This window comes from Penicillium brevicompactum, assembly GCF_028827555.1.
Source record: "Penicillium brevicompactum strain IBT 35665 chromosome Unknown utg000009l_segment0_segment0, whole genome shotgun sequence".
Lineage (NCBI taxonomy): Eukaryota > Fungi > Ascomycota > Eurotiomycetes > Eurotiales > Aspergillaceae > Penicillium > Penicillium brevicompactum.
This window is the reverse complement of record NW_026623212.1, coordinates 1461020-1484888: the sequence shown is the minus strand read 5'-3', so window position 1 is coordinate 1484888 and position 23869 is coordinate 1461020. Positions and strand designations below refer to the sequence as shown.

Below are 23869 nucleotides of genomic sequence, written 5' to 3'. Positions count from 1 at the left end.
CGAAAATGGGAATGTATCCAAGCCCCAACTTTGGAAGCCATAAGCAACCTTGGAGGTTACCTTAAGTCATGGCCGAGCACATTGCGTACTTCGTACACGAAGAATACTGACCATATTGATATGATCCAATATCATATGAAGTCTAGCTATCAATGGCACCAGCCAGCAAGAATACTCTCAAATAAAGTCTATTTACCTTCCAAGGCAGCAATTAGTAAAGCTAGTAATAATTACATCTCATCCAATCCACTCCAGGTTTGGACATAGTTTTGTATCGCCACGATGCTCAAACCCAAGCTCGTGGCCATCTCAAGACAACGCTTCGTCAAACCCACCAAAGGCAAGTCTAATCGGCACGCTGCTTGCCTCGCAGAACCTTGCGGCGCTGGGCAATCATGTGCGTGTACAGAATATAAGAGCCTAATAAGTCAGCCATGAAACAGCAAGTGAAAACACTCCAATAACATACCAGGCACGTAGATAACCAGAATAGCAACCAGCGCATATTGGAAAAGCGGGTTCAAATCACCAGCAGGGCCAAGAGCCTGCACAATAAGTGTGCACTCACTGGTGATACCAATCGGATAGAGGATATAAAAGGTATTGTATCTGCAAAGATCAGTAACAAGACTCCAAAACCACTCTAGACAAGAAAAACCTACCGCAACCAAGTCCACCAGCTAGGCACCGAGTTCCCAGACAAAGTAATAGCAAAGAATCCATAACGAATGACCTCCGTAATACCCCAAGCAGCCACACAGCCCAGATACGCATAGTCGCCAAGCTGGGTGCTTCGCGCACCGACAATCTGTCCTCCGAACTGAGCCATGATTCCCCAGACTAGCAGCAATCGACTAGCGACCTGCATGGCGGTCGTCATGAACGGGGCGCGCACGAGTCCCACGACGCTGTGGACGACCTCCAGGAGGGCGAGGGATTGCGTCGCTAGCAGCGGGGTGAATGTCAGACTGAAGACATTGGGTAGGTTGTTGATATTGGCGGGGAGGAGGGAAGCGGCGTATGCGACGCAGCCACCCCAGGCGAGGAGGTTGAGGGTGTTGTAGGTGAAGAGGTAGGCTCTTGTGATGCCGGCGGGGCCGCGGGAGGCTGGTTTGGAGGCCATTGGCGGAGGATGGGAATTTCGAAGCTTCAGAAAGCAATTGGTGATGATCTTTTCAGTAATTCGTCAAGAATTGCTGTTGTTGATGATTTCGTTGGGAAATGACCATCAGCCGAGGTTGAGGATGACTAAGCAGAATGATTCTGGAAGAAAGGAACAAATCTCCAAAGGATGATCGGTGGGGAAGGTTTGCTGAGTCTGGGGTATGATCTTTTGGTTCTCCATATCGTTGGTGATCTACATCTAATCTCTCTTGATTCAGTTTGCGTTTCATGATCCCAGGTTCTCTTGTCGCTATGTTAATATACTGCGAGGTACTTGTCCATCAACTCTCTCCACAACTACGGAGTCAGTACCTTTATGATTGCCGAATATGACCCGTGGCAGGGGCATCGGATCCGGGCTTCTGTTTTCCTGCAAGCCTCTTCGATGTTGATGTTCCCTGTCGAGGAGTCATCGGTGTGATTTGTTCAGCCCGCAGCTTGCAGCCCATCGATTGCCCAAACTGGCCAAGCGGAATGCTTCCATTGCAGGTGTCGGTTACTATAGGATACCGCGATGTACTCCCTACTCCGTAAGCAGACTAGGTAACCCTATGATCCCACTGCATGATCTAGTTGGACTACTGAGACAAGCTGCATTCTCGTATTTTCCTGTGGACATGGGTTTATTCGGGGTATGAGCGGTTCTAAGATCGGCCATGCTGTTCAGAAGGTGGGTTCGAGGTCAGGTTTATTCAGGTTTATTGGTCCCGTGCTGAACATGAGCCGATTCGCATCGAAGGAGTTCATCTCGGGGGAATTGGCCTCTGCATGGACCGTCCGCGGGTATTGAGTGCTTGCGCTATGCAACTATAGGTGGAACTTGGCATCCTTGTTCTTATGTACTTCGGCATGAATCTCTGGGTCTTGGGCTGCACGGTTTAATTACCGAAGTTGAAGGCTAATTTGATTCTCGGGCTTCGAGGTTGATGTCATTGCCTGCACAGTGTACTGTGATTTTGCGTACTACTTGTAGTAGTTAATCCGTATACAGCAATGGCTCTTGTATGATCTGACATCATGGGCAACACCTGGGCATTTGTATGTGCCCTGCATTAAAGCCTCTTCCATTTGCATACTCCGATGTCCCATATGACGTGATGTGGATATCTTGCACGACGTGCGGAGTACTCCGTACAGAGAGCTCCGTACAAAGACATGCCCTTCACGAGTATTGCAGATGGTCTGATGTTTGAAGGTATTCAAGTGCCGAAGTGCGTAATTACGTTACACACAGGGGCTGATGACATCAGCGGCTGGGAAGGCTGATTTGGGCCCCATCATGATGATGTCATGGCAACCCTCAAATGATCTCATTGGTGGACGTCATTCGGTGACGACCACTTCGTACAAATTTGGTGGAAAAGGGAGAAACTGCACAAATGCCCCAATCTCTATATAAATCAATGTGGGCTGCAACGCGCGATGCATTTTCATTCTCAGTGAGCCAGCCGATACGACCTGCCACATATCCCTCGGAATTCTCGATCCCGCAAAAAGCAACGTCCCCGGAAGCAAAAAAAAAGAGAAAAGGAGGAAAAAAAAGGAATTAATAAACATCCAGCGTCATCGGTGACAGCATAACCGCTCGTGTCTTTGATACCAATATTACACCCTTTGCTACCTTCACGGCCAGAAAGGAAGGGAGGGAAAAAGGAAAAAAAGGAGCCGTGGAGCCATGCGATCCCACACGGACGGTTCAGGTGTCTCCCACGGAGCATGTCAGAGAATTACATGTATTCATGCAACAAAAAAAAGGAAGTATTCCGGGTTGGACACGGTCCTCGAGGGTCCAGACCAACTAAATCAGGCCCTCGCTGCGCACTTGGCCCAAGACGATCGTGCTTTTCCCTGCTGTGCAAGGCGGTTTCATTACGTCTTTCCCCCTCCCTTTACGGCTAACGGTTTGCTATGACACCACGGAGTGAAATTTCTGACTTTTGACCTATCTTAGGGGGCTCCAGAGTCCCCAAGAGTATCCATATCGCGAAGATATATACAAATCCTTCACAAACGGCTCTCCTGAAACCACTTGATCAGCCCAAGCCCTCATGGTTTGTCGACGGTTCCACGTGTGACCATCCCAACATTCGGGAAAGACCCCAATGACGTTCGTTACTGGGATCGGCGCCCCGATGATGTCGACTCACTGGTCTGCCGCTGCCATTCTCCAGCGTTCTTTGGGCCCATTGCGGACAGAAAACGTGTCGGTATTTTTTTTATTACCCTATCTGTCCCCACCCATGTACTGTTTTGGTACAGCTACAGGTCGGCGAGGGGTTATCCCGATCAATTTTGCGCCTTTTCCTTCCGGTGGAGCAGTTGGCTGTGATCATGATACTCCACTGGAGTGCCGCCCTTCATGAACGGCTTTTCGCCCGACGACGGGTTCAATGGTTTCAGGACCAGTTCGACATGAGGCTGAAAATCATGACGACCTCAGACATATACTTCTACTCATGTTCATCCACAGATCCCCTTTCGTCGACGCTGATATGGATGGTGGGGGGAAAAAGAAAGCATCACTCGGATGTTTGACTGCACCCACGGAGGCTAAACAGAAAATGGACACAACAAGATACCATCTGTCGAGACCTGAGCCCAATAAGAACCCATGATATAAATTGTAGCTAATAATATATCGCCTAGTCGAGTTGTGCAATCAAACCTTTCGGACATGCGCCAACATGAAGCCCTGACGGTGATCAAAAACTTGAATACCGAAAATAAATTAAAAAGAGATCTGTATAGAAAAGAAATGATTCAGGAAGTAATTCGCACAGATAGACTTTTCCCTAATATTTAAGGCTGGGAGGTGGTGGTTTAAATAACTTATAATTTTCATCTAGCGGAAGCCCCAACCGTGCAAGTGTGAGTGCCGATAATCTTCTTCTCCGCCCCTCTTCCTCTTCTCCCCTCTTAATCAACCCCCCCTTTCGCCCTCTTTTTCTTTTTCTTCCCTTTGGGTTTTGCTACTCCGGATTCTCCTTTGGTCGTTCTATTTCGGTGAGACTCGATCTCGGGCCCTCGAAAAAAAAAAAAAGTTAAAAGGTGGGATGAACATTTCTGTGCCCCTCGCTGCTCGAAACCTTTCGCGATTGATCACCTTGATCCTTTTCGTTTGATCTTACTCTTCCTTCCTATATCTCTTCCATGGAGCTTTCCATCCAAGTCTGCAGCTATTGCAAGACACTGGCCTTGGCTTGGACAAGGACTGTGGCGTGGTCATATGCGGCATGCTTCATACCTCCCCTCAACTCCCCTCTGATCTTCATTGCACCTGATACCTCATACCCCCCTCGGTCGTGACTTACCAGGTAGTCTGGTCCGGTATCTGCACATCAGCCTCGTTGCATAAGATTCGATCTGGTGATTGCCGTACTCTACGCCACACGTCCTTCCCCGACAACCCTTGCTACCGTGGTACCTGGTTCCGTAACACTCTGGCTTTGTAAGACAACATGTGCACTTTGTGCTGTTGCTCACGACTCTGACGTCTTTGTTATATCATTGATTTTATTCGCTTTTCACAATTGATTTTCCTCGCTTCCATTCGAAGTACAGGGTTCATCCGATGAAGTCACACTGACCGGGATTTTTACGAGCAGAGATCCACCCATTTTATCTGGATTATCAAGATTATCAGATCGGACATTGCCACGTTCCAACCTGTCTTTCGCCTTCAGGTTGCTCCTACTCTTTCGAACTTCCACCACCCGCACCCCACACACACAAACACCATGGCGCCAGCCGAAACCAAAAAGGCCGACTCGGTAAGTCTCGCCTGAATCGACAACGGAAATGCGGCTGACAGTTTCATGCAAAGGGCCCTCCCAAGCTTTCCGACTACAGCACGATCCTCGACGAGAGCACATTCGAACAGATCCTCGAAATGGACGACGACGAGGAGGACCGGGATTTCAGCAAGAGCATCGTTTATGGTTTCTTTGACCAGGCCGAGAGCACTTTCAAGAAGATCCAGAAGGAAATGTGAGTTTTCCCTCTTTTTTTCTGTCTTCGTGTCCGATGACGTATGCTAAGCAAAAACAGAGATGACAAGAACCTCGACGAACTCTCTGCCCTGGGCCACTTCCTCAAGGGCTCATCTGCTACCCTGGGTCTGATTAAGGTCAAGGACGGTTGTGAGAAGATCCAGCATTTCGGCGCTGGCAAGGATGAGACAGGCACCATCGACGAACCCGATAAAGAGGTCTCCCTGAAGGCCATCAAAAAGACCCTCGACGAAGTTGTGGTTGCCTATCGCAAGGTCGAGAAGCTTCTGCGTCGATACTACGGCGAGGAAGTACCCGAGGAGAAGGAAGAGAAGCCCGCAGCGAAGGAAGAGAAGACGGAAGAGAAGCCCGCAGCGAAGGAAGAGAAGAAGGCGGAAGAGAAGCCCGCGGCAAAGGAAGAGGTCAAGGAGTCCAAGGAATCCAAGGAATCCAAGGAGCCCGAGGATAAGAAGGAGACCTCGAAATAGTGGTCAAACAGGACAGTTGATACCCTGCCACCCTCCCCTTTTTCTTTTTAGCGACGGATGGAGCATGGCAAATGGCTGTTTCTTTTTCTTTACCCTTTTTCCCTTGACTCTTTTACCCCCACTCTCTTCTACCCCTATGGCTTTGACGTACATACTATCCCTTCGACCCGGGAAAACGGGCGGGCGGCTATTCCTGGTCTCTCACGTAGGTGCAGGCGCGAGAATCGTGAAGATTCCGAGGAGTCTTGAACAATACCGAGACGCGGAAAATCCGAGTATCATGTCATTCCTCTTTGCTATTTTTGTTTTTCGCGCCTTTCATGCATTACCACAGTAGTCGCATCAATGAACCACAGACATCAATATCAATATCAGATCGACAATACCTCGTAGTGTGAGCTACATGTTGGAAACACCACGCGCGGCTCCAAATCGAGGCTGAGAAAAACAAGCATTAGTCGATCTCTGCTATTTTCTGGGATCTTTTTTGGTCTCTTATGGATCCTGCATACGATGGTATTGTGGCGCCCCAAAGAAAGCTTCTTCTTTCAGCCACTTGCGTGGGCCTGGGGTCCCCGGACAACCTAGTCTTTATTTTATCCCCCCTGGTTCCGATTAGGGAGTGATGGTCAACCTTATCGAAGTTGAGCATTTGGCGATCGATCGATCGGCGGCTTATTGATTGGCGCACCTGAACTACTCATTATGGTCCGAAGACAGCCCGACTTTTGAGAATATTCTCATTTTTCCTCTCTTACCACTAGGAATCAGCGGAAAAGCTTCAGCCATCAAACTTCCAAGGTTCTGCACTGGGTCTGTTGATACGATAGACCTGGGCTCTGTTCTGATTGTCCGTGGTCTACCGTGTGTTGCCTTCCGTGTCTGCATCTGCCGTCGCAAAGATGATGATGGGATGTAAACGAAGGTCGGCGACTTGCATTGTAGACGGGGACGGTGCACGTTCGATGCTTTGTGTGCTTTTTGGTGGAGTTACAGCTGCATCGATGACCGGGAGGTTTATGGACACTCATGATTGTACGCCATTAGCATTGCTCTGGGGTTGTGGTGTTGTCCTCCCACTACTTCCTTGCCACGATGCGGAAACCCAGACCCAATAGACCTTCTACTACCATCCTATATGCAAGACTACGGCGGGATCGTGCATCTCTGAATTCAAGAAGAATATAGCAAGCACTTAGGCAGTACATCTTGTCTTTTCTAGCACCCATCTCGAGCGCCACTGAGTCTGTTGTTGGGTCACGGAAGGGCATTATCATTGAAACCCCTTTTTCTCGGGGTGCAGTACGGTCGAAAAAAGTGGCGGAAGCTTTCTTGATCCTTATATCGGTGCTGTGCTTATCTATGGTAGTCGATCATATTTGAACATGATGGACAAGCTTTCGGTACATATAAATTCCATTGAGACCAATGATGCATGGATTACCAAAGGCTCCGAGGATTGTCACACAGACTCAAGTTACCAGGTTCCAGAGGCCAATTCCTAGAGTCTAGATCTGCTTCTGCCACGTTGTATGGCCTGTCGAAAGAATTCCTATCATCAGCAAGCCACCTTAATTCATGCATGTCCTCACTAGTACTCCGTACAGCCCCCATTCCAGTCGATTAAAGGGGTCCTCTCTCCAACCCAATTTCCAAAGTCAGATCGACTTTCCTTCAGAGACAAGCACTGTCTCGGTCTTCTGGTCTATCGAATTTGCTTGATTGCATTCTGGGCCAGATTCCGATCTTACAGGTCACACGAAAGATCCAACGGGCCTTGTTCATCGACGTCTCTGCAGTCCAGCGCAAAGATGCAGACGCCCTAGGCTTTCCAATGCTCTTGATTCTCACTAACAAGGGGCAATTAAGATTCACTCCGCGAAACAAGTCTGAGCCTCGATGCCGAGTTCATCATGCAGTTTGACGGTTTTCTCCACATCCGGCTGCAGGCGCACATACTCGAAGCTGCAGCTTCCCAGCACTGGCGCGGCATGGACCACATTGGTTCGAGCTTCATCTCCCGTGCGGGTGGGTACAGGTTCGTGCAAAGGGAGGCAAACATTTTGAAACGGAGCTGCTCACGGCTTCCTTCGTGGATCTTGTGGCTGGAATGAAGAGCTCGACTTCTGTATGTGTGAAGATCTCGATATACCCCCTTTCTCATGCATGTAAGTATACATATATCTCCTATCCGTCTGTCTCGGATAGTGTACACGGCTTCAAAAAAGAATCCTCGACAGACCAGCACGTACCTCGTCACGCTCAGTCCTCGAGATTATTCCCAGATTCACGAGGGCCTCGTTTGTCGCTTTTCGCTTCCAAGGTTCTTTTGACTTGTCACAACCGGTGGCATGCCGACATAATGCCTAAGTGAACGAGAATAGGAGGTGGACAAAGAGCAAAGGATATGAGACCCTGTACCGTGTCCCAATTTCTATCCATATTCATTGCTTCCAAAGTAAACTATATTGCGTTTGTCGTGATCCAAGCTTTGTTCCCGATGCCAATACCCCGGACTTGTTGAGAAACTGTCTTGCCCCGTAGCCTATCCACAGCAGCAGAGGCGGACATCCACTAGCGAACGATCCGGCCCGCGGTTTGACGTAGTCCGGGGTTCCAAGGTTGTGGGTTAACAGGTATGAGTGCATTGATCGTACACATCTTCCAAGGTTGTGCCACTATGAATCCGAGTTCTGCACAACGTAAGAGAGAGTCTAATACTAGAGGAGTATCTGTGAACGCCAGCGAAGTCGATGAGCCCATCGCACATCTTATTCGTGCCTTCTTTCTCTATCACCAAATAACATGCATGCCCACGCTATGATCAGTCGAACGATAATGTGAAAGCCTCGACAACTCCCTTAGACCCCTGTTCTCTGCCTCCTTGTGCTATCGTATCCCCATCTATCTGATTGCGGTTTGCCCCATGGCCCCCGCTTGTCTGATTGCTCTTGTCTCTCCTTTTTGTTTCTGTCTCTGTCTCTCGTCCGTTCGCTGGCCCTGCTCCGTTCCGAGCTATCAAATTTGATTGCATCGGCTCTGTGGATTCGGTGCCGTGTAGCAAATGTGGCTAATGGCCGTTGGAAGTGCATCCGCACCGTTGAAGTCTGTTTGAATGCACTGAAGTGATATAAAGTCGGGCTCGGTTTCGGGGTTCGAGTTGTAGTTCCTCAGACCAGCTCGACATTCACAATCACAATCAACAAATAATATTCATCACCCCGACCTGTCTTCCAACTACTGGACATTGGAGTTTCATAGTTTCATACAATCTCACTTGAATCAGTACTTCTGTTCTACTCTGCGACCAATCGACAGCGAACACTCGATACTCCACCCTGCACTTTTTCTGCATCCTTCACCAATCGAGTATACAACCTTATTTCACTACAAACCCAACACGCCACAACCATGCCCGTCGGCCCTCGAGTATCCAAAGATGAATTCATGCACGCACTGGGTCTCAACCCAGTAGATCCGCACCATGAACAATACTATCGTGCCATGAGAGTGAGTAATCGGATCCAGCCCTGAGACCCTCAACCTCCCATTCTAACACTGAAAACTCAGGACGAAGCCATCATGGTCTACAACCGCTTAAACCAAGACACCTCAAACCTCCTCGACAACGTGCGCGCCGATCCAAACGCACGTCCCCCATTCTTCTGGCACCACATTCGACCAGACCGCCAGCGGTGGGCGATTCTAGAAATTTGGCGAAATGCTGCTCCCCTCACGCGGGCACTCTTCGACCGTGGCGCCACTAATGGCGAGTACGGACCCAATTGGGTGTCTGGGTGGTTGCTGTACAGTGTGTTTCGCTCACGGGATGTGAGAAATAATCGCAATCGGAGGAAGGGTGAGACGGGATCTTCTGCGACATCGGAGCCAGGTATGTTTCTGTATTGTGCTATCATGTTGCAAGTGCTAATTGGAGTACAGATAAGCAGCAAACTGGGCAGTCGAGAGGATACTATGACCCTGTGAGGAATGGGACAGTATGACATATTGGTGACTGTTGGTGATCTATTTTCTTTGGAGCTTTTTTGTTCTTTTCTTTTCTTGCGTTTCATGTTTGCTCGGTGACATCTACTTTGTTGCGATATAGTCCGAAATATGAAACACGGGTCATGGACTTCTGAGAAGACCGAGACCTGAGAATGTAATTTAATACACTGAATGCAGAAGCAGACGCTATTTGTACCCGAAATGAAGATAAAATATTTAGCAGAAAGATACACTTGGTATCAATCAATCAGACTTGTTGTCTCCATCGTCGGATTCCTTCTTTTCCTTCTTCTCTCCGCGGTCCGATTTGAGGACCTCCGTGACGCGTTGATCGTGCTCATCGGCCCGCTCATCCCACTCCGCATCGTACTCGGCGGCGATGTTTTTGATCTCCCGGCGGAGGGATTTGCCCTCATCAATGAGAGACTCCCAAAGCTGTAGATCGATCTTGTGCAGGTTGTACAGCTTCTTCTGTCGGGCACTGATGGTGAAATCCAGCGCCGATTTATATGAGATCTCCCGGTTGTGATACAGGAACCACAGGTAACCTCCCATCAAGGTCGACAAACTGACCAGGTAAGTCACAGGTTCCATAGTGTCCCATCCAAGTGAAGTCTCGAAGGTCAATCTATAGACCGTAAGCCACCATACGGCCAGAATGCCGAATCCACCCATTGCAACACGCTGTGCACCGCGATGCGCAAGTGCATCACACTGTTCCTTGACGTTCGCCATAGTCTGGATGCGACGGGCGAGCTTGCGAAGGCGCATGCGCAGATAGTAAGTGCGCTCATTGAAAGACGGCACCGCGACGCGGATCTGGCCAAGGCCTTCCGGTGCACCCTCAATAGTGACAATGAACTCGCCTGCTCGCGACGCATCACGAATAAAGTCCCCGACCTCGGTGGCTTGGGACCAGCGGACGAAACGCTCAGGCTCGCCTTCGGGAATATCCTCGGAGCTTGATACGCGAGGATAACTGATAGTCTCAGCATCTTCCTCACGCGATCGTCGGCGCTGTATCGGACGACTACCCTTGGGCCTGCTGCCGCCAACGCCATCGTTACCGGGGACGAAATCGTTGTCATTGCTCTTGCCGGCATCAACGTCGATGTCATCTTCGATCTTCTTTTTGGGCTTGATAGCGTTGTCCTCGTGTTGCAGGGCAATAAAAGACACAGCGGGCGGACGAAGCTTGTCGGTTTGACCAATGATTGGGGGCACTTCGGATTGAATCAATCGCTCCAGATATGATAGTGGTTGTTGAGGATGGACGAGGATTGCGATGGGTTCGATTTCTGTGAACGTCGTTAGTTAAGCCCTAAGGATATCGGAAGCATGCTTGCCTTTATCACGACCCTGGTTGCCGATAGTTGTCAATGGAACGATCAGCTTGAAGAGCCGTGAAGGAGTCGTCAACATTTTGCCTAATGTAATTAGCGAATATGGTTGAAAGTCGTCATGACAGAAATTACCTTTGGTCATTCGCTCAGGCCACTTGTTTCCCTCCAGCGGCGACTTCTTCTCTTTCTTATCTTCATGTAGTATCGTGTGCTGGGGACGAGCCTCTTGGTTGCCTTCTTGAACTTCAAATTTTTCCAACAGCTCTTCGGTCTTGGGATTGTCCCCCGAGACTTGAGTGTGATCCGCTTGGCTAAACCCTCGGATCTGACATCCAAAGTGTTTCGCCGGGAGAGCAGCTGGAACAGCACATGACAATATTGTTGTGGGTGGTAGCACAGGGGCTCTGGGTCTGGGGCTTCTACCCAGACATCTCCTTGAAAAGGAGCGAATGTATCCAGATGAGGCCACAGAACCCTTAGTCCACCCGTTCAGCCCCGAATGTCCAAGGCTCCCCATAGCGGAGGGAGCTCCCCGTTGTGATACCATTCGCGTCGCCGCAGACATGGCAGGGGCACAATTCCGTGCTGACAGATACATGCTGAAGATAGGATCTCCAGGTACTCAGATCGATTTGTGGTGTCTTTATCCGCGTCGCATTGAGGGAATGTAATATGAGGCAATCGCGAGAGTTTGGCTGTAGCTGATGAGATTCACGACATGACGAAGAGGCGTTTCAGGGGTGGAATTGAGATTGGGTTGATGATATAGGCACTAAGAATAACACAAGCAATGAGCTAGCGGGGATGATCCAGGCGCATTGGAGCTCATCTTACCTGATGCCTTGAATTCCAAGGAAGAGTCTGACGTCAGAGTCTCGTCTCAACGGTCTCGGCACTTGGAAGGCGGTGTGGCGCGGTGTGGCAGTGCATGTTCTTTACACCAGAAACGCCTCTCATTGGTTGGCTGACGTGTTTAGCAGAGGCTAATTGGCCAAGATGTATGGGGATTGGCTTTCATGAAACGTGAAGCTCACGCTGGAAGTAAGGGCCAGAGCGTAGATTGGGCTTTCTCACCAAATTTCCATTTGCGATTCCACAGTATATCTGCCCAATGTAATCAATAAATCGGGTGTCTTTAGAACTAATGCCTAAATGCCATGAGCTCGTCGCAAGCCCTGTTGAATATACTCAGAAATCCCTAATAACCAAGTCTCTGTTCACGGCTTACCCAAGACTTCCTTTACTCGACCAATCATAACTACTCGATGATTGGTTTGAAAGGCAGTAAAAAAGATAGCCAAAAGAATAGCCAAAAGAATAGAATATAAGTGGCCTTGGAATATGGAGTAACGTCTAGTAAATATCGATCAATTCTGATCTCCAAATATTTATAGATGGGATAGTGATAAGTGCCGTGCACATTGAGCTAATACCTAGTGTAATGGGGAAACCGCGCCAGTACTCAGGTGTGCCTCAGGCATCCAAGGGGTATTTCTAGGCCCAATCCCCTGGCATAGCAATTCAAGCATTCGACATCTCTCGCAAGAACAGTATCTCTTTCCTATTCCGGTAGTCCTGGGGGGCCTGCGTAGCTCCCTGATCCCGCCGAGCACTGAGCACCCCCGTCGTCTTGTCTGCGATGTCAGACCACCAGCGCGCTCTTCCCACTATACTAGGTACGCAGCTGCTCCATTTTATAGCCAACTATCGATGTCTTTTTGGCCGCGCGTGAGCGCGGCACTCCGGCTTGTAGTTCAGTAATTTAACATATCATGTTTGCTGATCCATCTACTCCGTATGGATATACCGTGTGCAAAGAGATACGTTACTTACCTCGAGAACTAATTGGCTGGCACTGACTATTGTGTTGGGGCCCTTTGTTTCCCTCTCGCTTCCCTCTTGAGCATAAAGAAGATGGTCACATAAATCACAGCAGCTACCGAGCAAAGACCAAGATATAGCTTTGCACCGATTCGCCAATGAGGTGCCTCTGAAGCTGGGTAGGCAGCGATTGGTAGGAATGCGCTGAAGAGGTATGAAAACAAAGTCCCGGTCGCAAAGAGGACTGTGCGAACTTGAGGCTCTTTTTCGAGGTGTGCAGATGCCCACGCACAAAGAATCATAGTCGATACCCTATTGCAGTTAGACGACGTGCTTAAATGACCAAGCTCGGGGATAGTGCATAATACTCACGCGCCTACATAATTCAAGTACCATCCAGCCATATAAGCGTGCTCATTTCCCGGTCGAATGATCAGAATGATGAGTGAGGTGATGCTGATAACCTGGGCTTTGGATCAGTATTAAACGTCCCCTGGTGGTGGCCACTTACTGATTGAAGAAGCAGAAATGGCAATCGAGTTCCAAGATAATCACTGAACCCACTGAACAGAAGCTCTGCAACTAGCTGCAATGCTTGGCCGGTGATGGGTAAATAGTTCAGCATGCCGACTGAGCTAAATTATGCAAAGTCAGATAAAGCGTCCAGTACTATACTGCAAATAGTCACTTACTATCTCTTGGTTCCATCTGGATTTTTTAGTGACTTTAACCAAAGGTTGAAATAACTAGAAGGCGTGATTCCAGATCCAATAGCCCAGGCAACTATCAAATGAGGTTAGTGGCCCAGAATGAGTATTTTTCCATTGACTCACTTGAGAACAACCAAATATGCCAGAACTTGAAGCAGCGGAAGAAAGTCTTGACTTTTATACCCACTTGGGCATCACGCCCTATCCGCCGAGTTCTCGCCTCGGCCACTTCTGCAAGTGATGATTAGCCAGGCTCTCTTCTCGAATATTCCTTTGATGGTCATGATTGTACATACCAATGTCTCGGGGTCTCAGATAAAACTTGGCCAGTGGGTTCGGACGGTCCGGCTTTTTGTGTTCGTCAGTCTATGCTAAAACGTTCACAAAGGTCGTAGAGGTCGGTTCTTACAAATCCTGGTAAGAGAACAAACGCAAGTAGAGCAATGAAAATAGTGCAAACACCCTGTAATGTTAGATAAAATTTCGAATCTTGGGCACCAGTCAAAGGTACTTACATTAATAATGAATGCCCATCGCCAGCCAGTCCGACCAAGTGCACCATCCAGATTTGTTGAAAGCGCACCCTGCATTGCACCTGACAGCATTGCTCCGACAGGCTGAGCTATATTGTAAAGACTCATCCTCAAAGCCATTTCGTGTGGTAGATACCATTGACTATGTCAAAATCAACAAGATGCCATTGCACATAAAACGGAATACCCACCTGATCATTGTGAAGTAACCAGGCCAAGTTGCACCTTCGAAAAACCCGATCAGAAATCGAAGACCATATACCTGAGAAAAGAGTGTTACTTCCAAGGTTTCACAAGCATATCGGGGGAGCTAGTGGTGTTTACCTGCTTTTCATTGGAGACGGTGGATAGGCAACATGTCAAGACTCCCCAGATGACCTTGTAAGATTGTGAGTCTCCTTGAAAAATTGAGCATCAGTTTGGTCCTTACTTCGCATGTGGGTAGCCATATTGATGGCCCGACGTGAGATATAATGATACACGAGGGATATAACATGATCATGTAGCCAATACTATTACTGTCAATGAGAATTTCCCGAAATGAAAGCAATAAGCACGTACTTGAAAAAGGTGGTGAAATAATTGAGCTCATTCCCATAGAGCTTGAGGTCTGTTTCCATTCCAGAAACATATGCATTACTCTGATAGAAGATTAGAGCAGAACGCATCTTTGGTCGGTGATAGTCGTACGATGTTGGTCTGATCGAGGTACTTGAATGCATACCCCAAGAACCCGATCGTCAAGAAAAAGATGTCCAAACGCCAGACCTGATCAAAGTATTAGCGATGTGAATTGGCTCGCGTTGAGTTCATGAACCTACCAGAGCCCTTTCTTCCTTTGGGTCAATTTCAATAACTGGAGAAACCGTGCTCGTAGCATCTTTGACACTAGAATGTACTGAAGACTTCATGTCGCTGTTACTTCATTGATCAAACATGAAATGGAAGTTGGGCGAAGTTTTTATTCTCGAGTGTGACACGAGGAACAGAAATTAATATGTCCGTGGAGTCAGGCCTGGAGGATACGTATACAAGCGATATCTTATGGTATAACACGAAAGTTCCAGGTGCAAAACATCGCTGAACACGCTAAATTTTATAACTAGCTCTTTTTTTAATCTAATAGACATAATCTTGTACAGTTATATGGGGCCGAAATGGCATCATTGGAACTAACCAAAACTCATCCGGTGCTTATCTTGATGCAATCCTATCACCTATTCATTGATTGAGCTGAACAATTGTGTTGTGCAGTTTTAGAAAAAACAATTATTCGTTTCAAGATTATAGAATTGGTTCAAACCCCCATGGACTCTTACGCGCCAGATTTTCACATCGATGCATTTTCTGAAAGCTTTCCAAGGTTGATCTAAAGCACATACAGATGACACCATTATAGCCACGATGGTGAGGATGTTGACTAGCGCTATTATGTCGAATTAGCAATTTGTCATTTCGATTGTGCCACATACATCTGCACCAAATAACAGTTGAAGTGCCCTCAAGCCCTGGACGCTGTTTGCAAATTTCTTCCCGAGTTCTTTTTATGTTTAAAATTAGAGTATAGGGTTTCTGGCATGGTTATTTCTTATTGTAGTTTTCAACTGCTGGTTTCGAGAAAAGCTAAATGTTGTAGTGTTGGGGCTAGCTCAAGCCCAAACCTTGGCAATTCAAAAGAAGGCCCGGGGATATGAGATTTGCCCTGTTAATTTGACAAACTGCCAGACCCACTCAGTAGTACGAAGCTTGGTTTGGTCCTGACTTCTGAGATCATATTTTGGAAGGCTTCTCTGCCTGATTTCTGCCTGGCTCCGAAAGTTCCGGCACAAACCTACCGCTCTCCCTACCGCCTGTTTTCGAAGACCCACCCTTGTCTTGGCGGAGAATCTAACCATTTTGGGACGTCACTTCATGCGGGGTCTGGCCCAGCCAAACTCCGCCGACCCACCTCTCCTCCGTACACTTCAAACACCATCACTGTAGTTACCATGTGGTCTTGAAGTTCAATTATTAAGAATTGATCCACACTTTGACCTCAATGATTAATCATAAGCGGAAGTCCATGTACTTAAGGGATGCTCTGCCCCGGGACACCCTCCTCCTTTCTGCATCCACCACATAGCAATAAATCGAACTTCATCTCTCCCACACTTCATCCAAAAAAGAAGATCAAACAATGTCTCCATCAGCTCAGTCTTTCCGTGAGATTATTGGGGTGCCCCGCTCCTCGGCCTCCCCGCAGGACTCAACCCTCATCATTATCGACGCCCAAAATGAATACGCCACCGGCGCTCTGAAGACGGAAAACGTCGCAGAAACCCGCAAGTCTATTGCCAACCTCCTTGCAAAATACCGCCAGGGCGGCGATGGCAAGAACATCGTGCACGTTGTCCATGCGGTCCCTGAAGGCGCGCCCGTCTTCACACCCAACACTCCACTGGCGCAAGAGTTCGAAGAGCTCACCCCGAAGGCGGGTGAGAAGGTCGTTACCAAGAACTTCCCTAGCTCCTTTGCTCAGACTGATCTTCATGCCTATTTGCAAGGACTGGGCGATCTGGGCAAGAAGGTCGTGCTAGTCGGCTATATGGCGCATGTTTGTGTCTCTACAACCACCCGTGCGGCTGCGGAGCTTGGATATGATCCCATTGTTGTGAGGGGAGGCTGTTGGGGACAGGAACATTCCTGGTGTCGATGCTGCAACTCTCGTGTCAGTTGCTCTGGGCGAGCTGGCGGATGCTTTTGCCACTGTTGTTTCCGAGAAGGAGATTGGGGCATAAAGATCTTAAACAGGTTGGATTTCGTGACCAAGCATACGAGTAGCATGGGCCTCATTCTAGTGATGGAGCTTTTTATGCTTTGGTCGAGGATGAATCAACCAGCGCTGATGTTATTTTAAGCAAACGCATATAAGGAACTTCATTCTGTCTTCAGTGACAATTACCAACAATTTGTACTCACCCGCGGACAGGTCCGTCAGTAAAGGAGTCTTGTAAATGGAACACAAGTAGTTACATGACCCACATGTCATTTTCACACTAAGCTAACATTCTGAGGTTCATATTCAATTCGCAGGGGCGAACTTCTTGTATCCTGAACCCTTGACGAAGGTCTGTTGCCAAGGTCCCTGAGACTTGCCCTCAGCAAGCTGCGCATAAAGCTCGGCATGTGCCTCTCCGTCAATCTGAGGGGTAATCGACCCATCAGCCTTGCGTTCGTCGGCGTAGTAAAATCTATGAACAGTCAACAGGAGAGTAAAAATAGCGGAAGCTGAGGGTTTCTGTACTTGAACCCGCGATCAGAGTAAGAAGTTGCGGCGGTTTGTATAACATGCGCCGTGGCCGACTTTCCAACGCCCAGATCCAAGAGAGGTGGAATGACGGTTGTGTTCAACATATTACCGGTATAAATGAAAGTTTTCGATGCCGAAGGGGGAAGTTCTTGAAAGGCTAGAACTGCTTGCTGTGCAGCGACAAAGGCACTAGTAGTGTTGACATTCAGGTCACGAGTGAAGTCAGATAGAGGCAAAGAGAGAGGATTCTCCCCATCAGCCCGGGTCAAAGCCGCCGCTTTAAAGTAATGGAAGTCAGCAACAACGTCTGCAAGCTTGCGAATGACATACCATTGTACACCACAACACTTGGGGTACCGAGTGCGGTTTTGACTTTCGAGAAGGCGTCAACTACCGAATCTGGGTTGGACAAGTCGCTATGGATGTTGAGTTGATCCACAGTGCTTTCTTGGTCTTTCAGCGATCTCGAGGCTAGTGCGACCTTGTAGCCTTTGGCAGCAAAGACCCGCGCCACATTGATCCCAATGTTGGGCCCTGCGCCGAGAATCAAAATAACGGGCGATTGAGCTGACATAGTATTAATGCTAGAGTTGAATGTGTACTATCAAAGAAAGGAGTTGGAGAGGAAATATATGGTATGATTTCCAAGGTTGACTTGATTTATACCTCAAAAGGCTGTGCTGACAAAAGCGTGTGAAATGACGAATCTTCGGTGCTGACAACTTGTATGCTTCCAAGGTTGGATCCGAAATGGCCTAAGTATCCATCCTGCCGCTCCGGTTCGTCAACTTTTTCCGAGTTGGTGGCTTGTGCGCTTGAAGCATGAGGAAGCACCCCGCTTGGTAGTGATGGGGTGATTTATAATACCCTTGGAATTACGAGGCATGCAAGTTGCTCGTCACGGAAGGAATTGAAATCAGATTAATCATTTTGCCTACCTAACTGCAAAGATCCAAGATGAATTGACTGGATTGAATTGAGTCGTAAACTTGTCTCTCCCCTCCAGCCTCTATTCATCCCAGAAGAAGGAACGCAATTTTTTTTGTAATATGAGATCTAGGTACCCGTCGACCACAGCGTCTCTCTGTCAGGAAATGACCTCCGGCCTTGCAGTGGTTTCCTCTCTGACTTTTGTTCATTTCGATCATATGTTATATCAATGGGTTCTGAACAAGCTCCGCTGCTGGCTCACAAATAGCGGGCCATATATTCTTTAACAGTTAGACCTAATATTCCGTTCTCATGGTTCCAGGTCTTGGACAAGTCCCAAGACACACCACGACCTTCTCCGAAGACAATCTGATATTTGTAGATCTCATTGGTTGGTTCTTTTGCGAGATCTGTCTGCGCAGATTGAACTGTTCGCAGAGTTCTCTGAACAGGTTTTCCAGTGGCCTTTTCCAGCAAGAGGGCCAAATTCGCGTAGCTCAGAGTGTCACCAGCAATGAAAATCGCGTTGTTGGTGAAAGCGGTCTCGCCCTTGTCTCCAAGCAAGATCTCTGCAGTAATCTCACCAATGTCCTCTGGGGCCGTGACCGTGACGGCTGTATCCCAACTTCCTAGCGCGCAAACAGCATTGTTTTTCAAATCGACAACACCAAACCACGGTTCAAACAGGAAGCTTATGAACATTCCGGTGGAGATAATCAGCCATTGAGTAGTGTTCTGTGATCGCAGTAGATCGCGCACATCCAGCTGTTCGTCAAAAGGTCCTGGGCGGAGCCTCGACCGATGATATCGTAGTCGACTCCGAATTGCCATGGAATGTAGCGCGGGACCTTGGCAGCTAGTACCGCATGGGCCAGTTTGCGTTGTGTGCCCCTTCCAGCAGCGAATCCAGTGCAGCTAATGATTGTGTCATACTGGCGAAATATTTGAGAAAGCGATTCTTGAGAATCATTCGTGAGATCACCGGGAACCGTTGAAATGTTTTGGTCGTGTAGCAGGGAAGTTGGTTGCGCCCAGTCTTGAACTTTTGAGGAAATGCTGGATGGTCGCAATAAGACAGTGATGGTGATGTTGTCTGATTGGGGATGTTTAGCCAGTGAAGACAGCACCTGTGTGCCCAACTCTCCTGCGCCTAGGACAAGAATATTACTGATGCCTGCCATAATTCAGGGAGATCCTTCATGAATGACAAGGTTGTCTGGCTTGGAGTAACAAGAATGGGCCTTATATAGCATGAACCATCCATGGACGGCCCTAATATTGGTATTAATAATCCCCCGGCCGCATCCTCGTATTTTGCGGTGTTTATTTTTTTTATCTCCGACAAGGAGCAAAATGTTTGTCATGGCAGAAGTATGCACACAGTCGAACGCTCGAGTGTATTGACATGGCGTTGAGAATTTATCTCAAACACGCAACATGAAAAGAACACTGATATTAATTCTCATTCCTCCGGACCACCGGAGAGAGAGGGAGGAGAGAGAGAGAGAGAGGGCCCCGCTCAACATCGTGACTGAGATCAGGGTAAACTGATCCTGAGTCGTGAGAAATATTTTGCCCCCACGATTATATCTGGGGCTGGCTAAGCATCGTCGCCGACACCGCGAAGCTGGACCAGAAGTGTCGCAATCCGCGCTATGCGATTGCGCAACTTCATGCCAAGCGCGCCGCCCTTGGCGCAGGAATCACAACTCTTAGCGTCGGAGACTGGACGCCCAGGTGTCTACATGTGACCTCACATGATCTGGCCAAGCTCTCACCTCCGTAGGGCTGGCTAATGTTTATCCGCCGAAGACTCGCATCAGCACTCCTGTGATATGGGATGCTATCGCCGTCAGTGGACCGCGTCCAAGACTCTTGGCAGGATGATTGCACCGCACAAGCCGCCTAAGAACCCATGATTCAGGACCTAAGATGAGAATGCCCTCCCAAGCCTCTTGGCATGGGTCCGACGCGACAGGGTAAGCAGGATGGGATGATTGGCAGCTCCTTGGCATCGGTCGAGATCATACAAAACTGGCTTTTGTTCGCCACGGCAGCACCTGAGCTCTTTCCCTAACCGACTTTTCAGTGAGCTTTGATTTCTCTCAAATACTCAAATATCTTGCTGTATGGTTATTCCAGAGCCTGTTGCAACTTTCACAATCAGATCGGCTCCACGATGGTACTTGCCCCGTATTTGAGGAAAGTTGTGCAGTACCCGAGAAGTCTCGCGCACTCGTTCGGGAGCACCAAAGCCGGGCGTTACTTGAGCAAAGTCGGCAGCTGGATCGCGCCTCCTCCAAACAAGTCAGAAGATGGGCGTGACCAGTGGCCCTCCCGAGCAGCTTTCCTGCTTGCCGCCATGGGAGGCTGCGCCGGCCAAGGAAACTTGCTACGATACCCCTCAGTGGTCTACAACAATTACGGGTTGCAGTGGTTTATTCCCTATCTGATAGCAGTGTTTGCTGTCGCCATTCCAGCCCTCATACTCGAGATCTCAATCGGACAAGCTTATCGGGGCGGAACGGTGATCGCCTTCAACAACATCAACAAGCGATTGAAAGGTGTTGGTCTGGGACCGATTCTGGTCAGCTTTGTGGTGGTACAATACTTCACTGTGAATTTGGCGTGGATCATGAATTATTTCCGCAACTCGTTTACCAGCCCGCTGCCATGGGAAGGTAGAATCGAGGAGTTCTACATGGGCGATGTTGTTGCCAATGTTGATCCGATCGAAGGCAGTCTCACGGCTGGAAACGCCGCTGTCGCAAATTATACCGTTTACCCCGGTGTCGCGCTGATTGGCGAGACGGTTGGATGGAGCGCCTTCATTTGGTTCCTGATCTGGATTTCTATCTTCCGTGGAGTCGGACTGACTGGTCGTGTGGTCTACTGGACCATGGGTCTGCCAATTGTCACCACAATCATTATCGTCGGCCGCGCATGTTCTCTGGAGAATGCGCGTGAGGGTATCCGACTTCTATGGGCCACTTGGAGGAGCGATCAGCTAGCCTCCGGCACCGTGTGGCAGACCGCAGTCGGACAGGTATTCTTCTCGACGGGCATTGGCTTTGGCTATTTCACTTCATACGCTTCCTACAACTCGAAGCATTCAAATGCAGTCATGGACGCAATACTCATCTGCGGAAGTAACATTCTATTCGAGAACTTTGCTGCATTCGCTGTCTTTGGTGTCGTGGGGTATCTCCAACGTTGGCCACAGGATGGCGAGAGATTGGGTGCCTTTGTCGTTGGGTTCTTGACACTCCCCGAGGCTGTTCTCCATATGCCGGGTGCCAACTGGTGGGCAATCCTGTTGTTTTTCACCTTGGTTGTTCTCGGATTCAGCTCGGCCTTTGTTATGCTTGACGCGGTTGCAACTTTGGCTGTGGACGCGGGGATGAAAATGTCGAGGCCGATGATTGTAACGGGCTTGACTATCATCTCCTTCCTCATGTGTCTGCCATACTGCACTCAATTTGGATTCTACTTACTAGATGGAATTGACAGGTGGATCAACAACGTCTGTTTGATCTTTGTTGTCTGGTCAGAGCTCGTTGGAGCAACCACAGTCTATCGCTGGCATGACGTGGTGAGCCAAACAGGGCTTCCTGCTTTCGTTGTGTACAATTTTGGATACTTCGGTGGCCAAATCATTGGTGTTGCCGTTGCGCATGGTGTGTCGGACCCAGCTGCCGGTGCCGGTGCCGGGTTTGGCTTATACATCGTTTGTTCAATTGTTTCCACCTTGATTTCTACCACGCCTGCTATCAAAGCAGCCAAATTTTGGGGTCGGAATCCTCTACTCAGTCGATTCTGGTACCTAGCCTTCTATTCTGTACGTTCCCTGAACCCACAGCTGAAGTAAACTGACTGACACCTACAGGGTAATCAACTGAGACGCGACCTCAACCTCGTGGTTGGTGGTAACGGGAACTGGAACATCCCGACTTTCTGGCCCGTCCTACTCCGTTATATCAGTGCACCTATCTTGGCGATTGTGTTCAGCTTCGCGTATCCGGAATTCTACACCTTGCGATATGATCCTATGATGATCTCTGGATTCATTCTGGCACACATTTGCTTGCTCTTGATTCTTCTTGGTGTGGTTTTCCCACGATACTACGATATCTTCATTCCTCCCCGCCGAAGAGTCGAAGGCACTGAAGTCACAATCGCCAATGAACCCAAAGAGCAGGAATTTGTGCCGGAGGGGGGTGTCTTTGATCAGGAGTCTGGTGTTCATGCATCTATTCCGAAGAATAGCTCCGAGAGATTTGACGCAGAGCATTCAACAGCGCAACCAAAGCTGTAAGCTCCAGATTCAGGATATCGGTCAGATCAAACATAAATGTAATTTTTCTCCTTTCTTATCATCTGCTTTTTTGTGTTATTGCAAAGAGATTTCTCCAACCTTGGAACTTCCTGGGCGAACCGCTCCCTTCAACTATTCCTTCTTCTGGCTATTTATCAAGTGCCTCTCAAGGAGAGATCAACTTGCTTGGAAAAGTAAAAAGCCCACTTCTCAAGCCTAAAACCACCCGCAAAGTAAAGTGAGCCGCGCAGTGTGTATTGAGTTGTCGTGGTTGTTTGTGCCTCAGGCTTTCCACAACCATGCGCCTTCCTTTTCCAATGAAGTCTACCTTACGCCTTCTTCATCTCTCTTCCTCTTCCTCTTTTCCTCTTGGAAAACTCAAGACAACTTCAGTGGATCACTCGCAAGTTTCTTTCACTCATCTGATCCAGCTGGATATAGCTCGGAGATCTGGTAAGTCGATGATTCTATCTGATATGAGATTATTTTCATGAGCAGATGGCCTGAATGACAATTTCCTATCCGTGCTACAGGTCTCACACAATGGGTTCTCCGGCTCCGGACTTAGAGGGCCAGCCCCTTGGAAAGGACACGAAGCTGCCTCTGCGGCCCGAATATCTCGATCCACGTCCACATCGCCGCCATCCTTTCTCTAGCTTTGTGCCACGCAAAAAGTTTCAAACCTGGACAAGTTACCAAGGTCAAAAAGCTCGTATCGATAATTGCGGAAAATGGGCCGAAATTGTCGAGCAAGAATTCGAATCTATGCACGAAGAGACTGAAAAGATTCTGCGAATCCAAGCTCACCTCTCGGGATTGCCGCAAAAGACTGAAAACAACGATGCTGCACCCACAACACCACCGGAACAATTGGGAGCTGCAACTTCCACTCCTTCACACACCACATCTATGGAGGACAGCGACAAGATCGACATTGCCTTTGTTGCAAGTCTACACCACGCTAGTCTCAGGCGTCTAGAACTTCTGGTCGATTTTATCAAATATGAGAGCGATCAGATCTCAGCTGACATGCGTGAGAGCGAGCCGACATTCTCTCTGCTAATGTCTGTCATCACTGTGCTGTGGTCTTTGTACACTTGGTGGTGGATGTGGTTCTTGCTTTATGGTGTGCCCTGGAGCCTGAAGCCTTCCATAACGATCATGAATCTGTGGATCACGATTTTCCTCAACATGTTTGCAGACGCTTCAAGAAAGTGATCTCATCGATATTTTTCCTTGCTTGTGAATTACAGAGTCAATTTCCGCAGCCCTCGGATAA

At 48.6% G+C, this 23869-nt stretch overlaps 10 protein-coding genes across 10 annotated transcripts; 5 read left to right on the top strand and 5 right to left on the bottom strand.

Moving 5' to 3' along the window:
• Positions 1–346: 346 nt before the first annotated feature.
• N7506_012006 (protein tyrosine phosphatase-like domain-containing protein) lies at positions 347–1123 on the bottom strand (the record flags this gene model as incomplete). The annotated part of the gene is made up of 3 exons (XM_056961297.1): positions 347–420; positions 470–609; positions 663–1123. 3 exons carry the CDS (start codon positions 1121–1123, stop codon positions 347–349), a joined length of 675 nt encoding a protein of 224 aa, XP_056805831.1.
• Positions 1124–4901: 3778 nt separating this feature from the next.
• Positions 4902–5641, top strand: N7506_012005 (Hpt domain-containing protein; the record flags this gene model as incomplete). Its single annotated transcript, XM_056961296.1, has 3 exons — positions 4902–4934; positions 4988–5151; positions 5212–5641. The coding sequence occupies 3 exons, from the start codon at positions 4902–4904 to the stop codon at positions 5639–5641; spliced, it is 627 nt and encodes a 208-aa protein (XP_056805830.1).
• Positions 5642–9052: 3411 nt separating this feature from the next.
• N7506_012004 (uncharacterized protein) lies at positions 9053–9645 on the top strand (the record flags this gene model as incomplete). Its single annotated transcript, XM_056961295.1, has 3 exons — positions 9053–9151; positions 9212–9533; positions 9584–9645. 3 exons carry the CDS (start codon positions 9053–9055, stop codon positions 9643–9645), a joined length of 483 nt encoding a protein of 160 aa, XP_056805829.1.
• Positions 9646–9892: 247 nt separating this feature from the next.
• Positions 9893–11590, bottom strand: N7506_012003 (uncharacterized protein; the record flags this gene model as incomplete). The annotated part of the gene is made up of 3 exons (XM_056961294.1): positions 9893–10947; positions 11005–11076; positions 11125–11590. 3 exons carry the CDS (start codon positions 11588–11590, stop codon positions 9893–9895), a joined length of 1593 nt encoding a protein of 530 aa, XP_056805828.1.
• Positions 11591–13181: 1591 nt separating this feature from the next.
• Positions 13182–14176, bottom strand: N7506_012002 (Major facilitator superfamily domain general substrate transporter; the record flags this gene model as incomplete). Its single annotated transcript, XM_056961293.1, is given in 7 exon segments — positions 13182–13277; positions 13325–13448; positions 13506–13596; positions 13647–13692; positions 13711–13754; positions 13820–13871; positions 14039–14176. 7 exon segments carry the CDS (start codon positions 14174–14176, stop codon positions 13182–13184), a joined length of 591 nt encoding a protein of 196 aa, XP_056805827.1.
• Positions 14177–16232: 2056 nt separating this feature from the next.
• Positions 16233–16833, top strand: N7506_012001 (putative isochorismatase family hydrolase; the record flags this gene model as incomplete). The annotated part of the gene is given in 2 exon segments (XM_056961292.1): positions 16233–16706; positions 16717–16833. 2 exon segments carry the CDS (start codon positions 16233–16235, stop codon positions 16831–16833), a joined length of 591 nt encoding a protein of 196 aa, XP_056805826.1.
• Positions 16834–17117: 284 nt separating this feature from the next.
• N7506_012000 (uncharacterized protein) lies at positions 17118–17919 on the bottom strand (the record flags this gene model as incomplete). Its single annotated transcript, XM_056961291.1, has 3 exons — positions 17118–17286; positions 17340–17622; positions 17676–17919. The coding sequence occupies 3 exons, from the start codon at positions 17917–17919 to the stop codon at positions 17118–17120; spliced, it is 696 nt and encodes a 231-aa protein (XP_056805825.1).
• A 614-nt stretch (positions 17920–18533) lies between these two features.
• On the bottom strand, positions 18534–19456 carry N7506_011999 (aromatic alcohol reductase; the record flags this gene model as incomplete). Its single annotated transcript, XM_056961290.1, has 2 exons — positions 18534–18966; positions 19035–19456. The coding sequence occupies 2 exons, from the start codon at positions 19454–19456 to the stop codon at positions 18534–18536; spliced, it is 855 nt and encodes a 284-aa protein (XP_056805824.1).
• Positions 19457–20454: 998 nt separating this feature from the next.
• Positions 20455–22590, top strand: N7506_011998 (sodium:neurotransmitter symporter family protein; the record flags this gene model as incomplete). Its single annotated transcript, XM_056961289.1, has 2 exons — positions 20455–22113; positions 22162–22590. 2 exons carry the CDS (start codon positions 20455–20457, stop codon positions 22588–22590), a joined length of 2088 nt encoding a protein of 695 aa, XP_056805823.1.
• Positions 22591–23133: 543 nt separating this feature from the next.
• On the top strand, positions 23134–23808 carry N7506_011997 (uncharacterized protein; the record flags this gene model as incomplete). Its single annotated transcript, XM_056961288.1, has 1 exon — positions 23134–23808. The coding sequence occupies one exon, from the start codon at positions 23134–23136 to the stop codon at positions 23806–23808; it is 675 nt and encodes a 224-aa protein (XP_056805822.1).
• Positions 23809–23869: the final 61 nt, after the last annotated feature.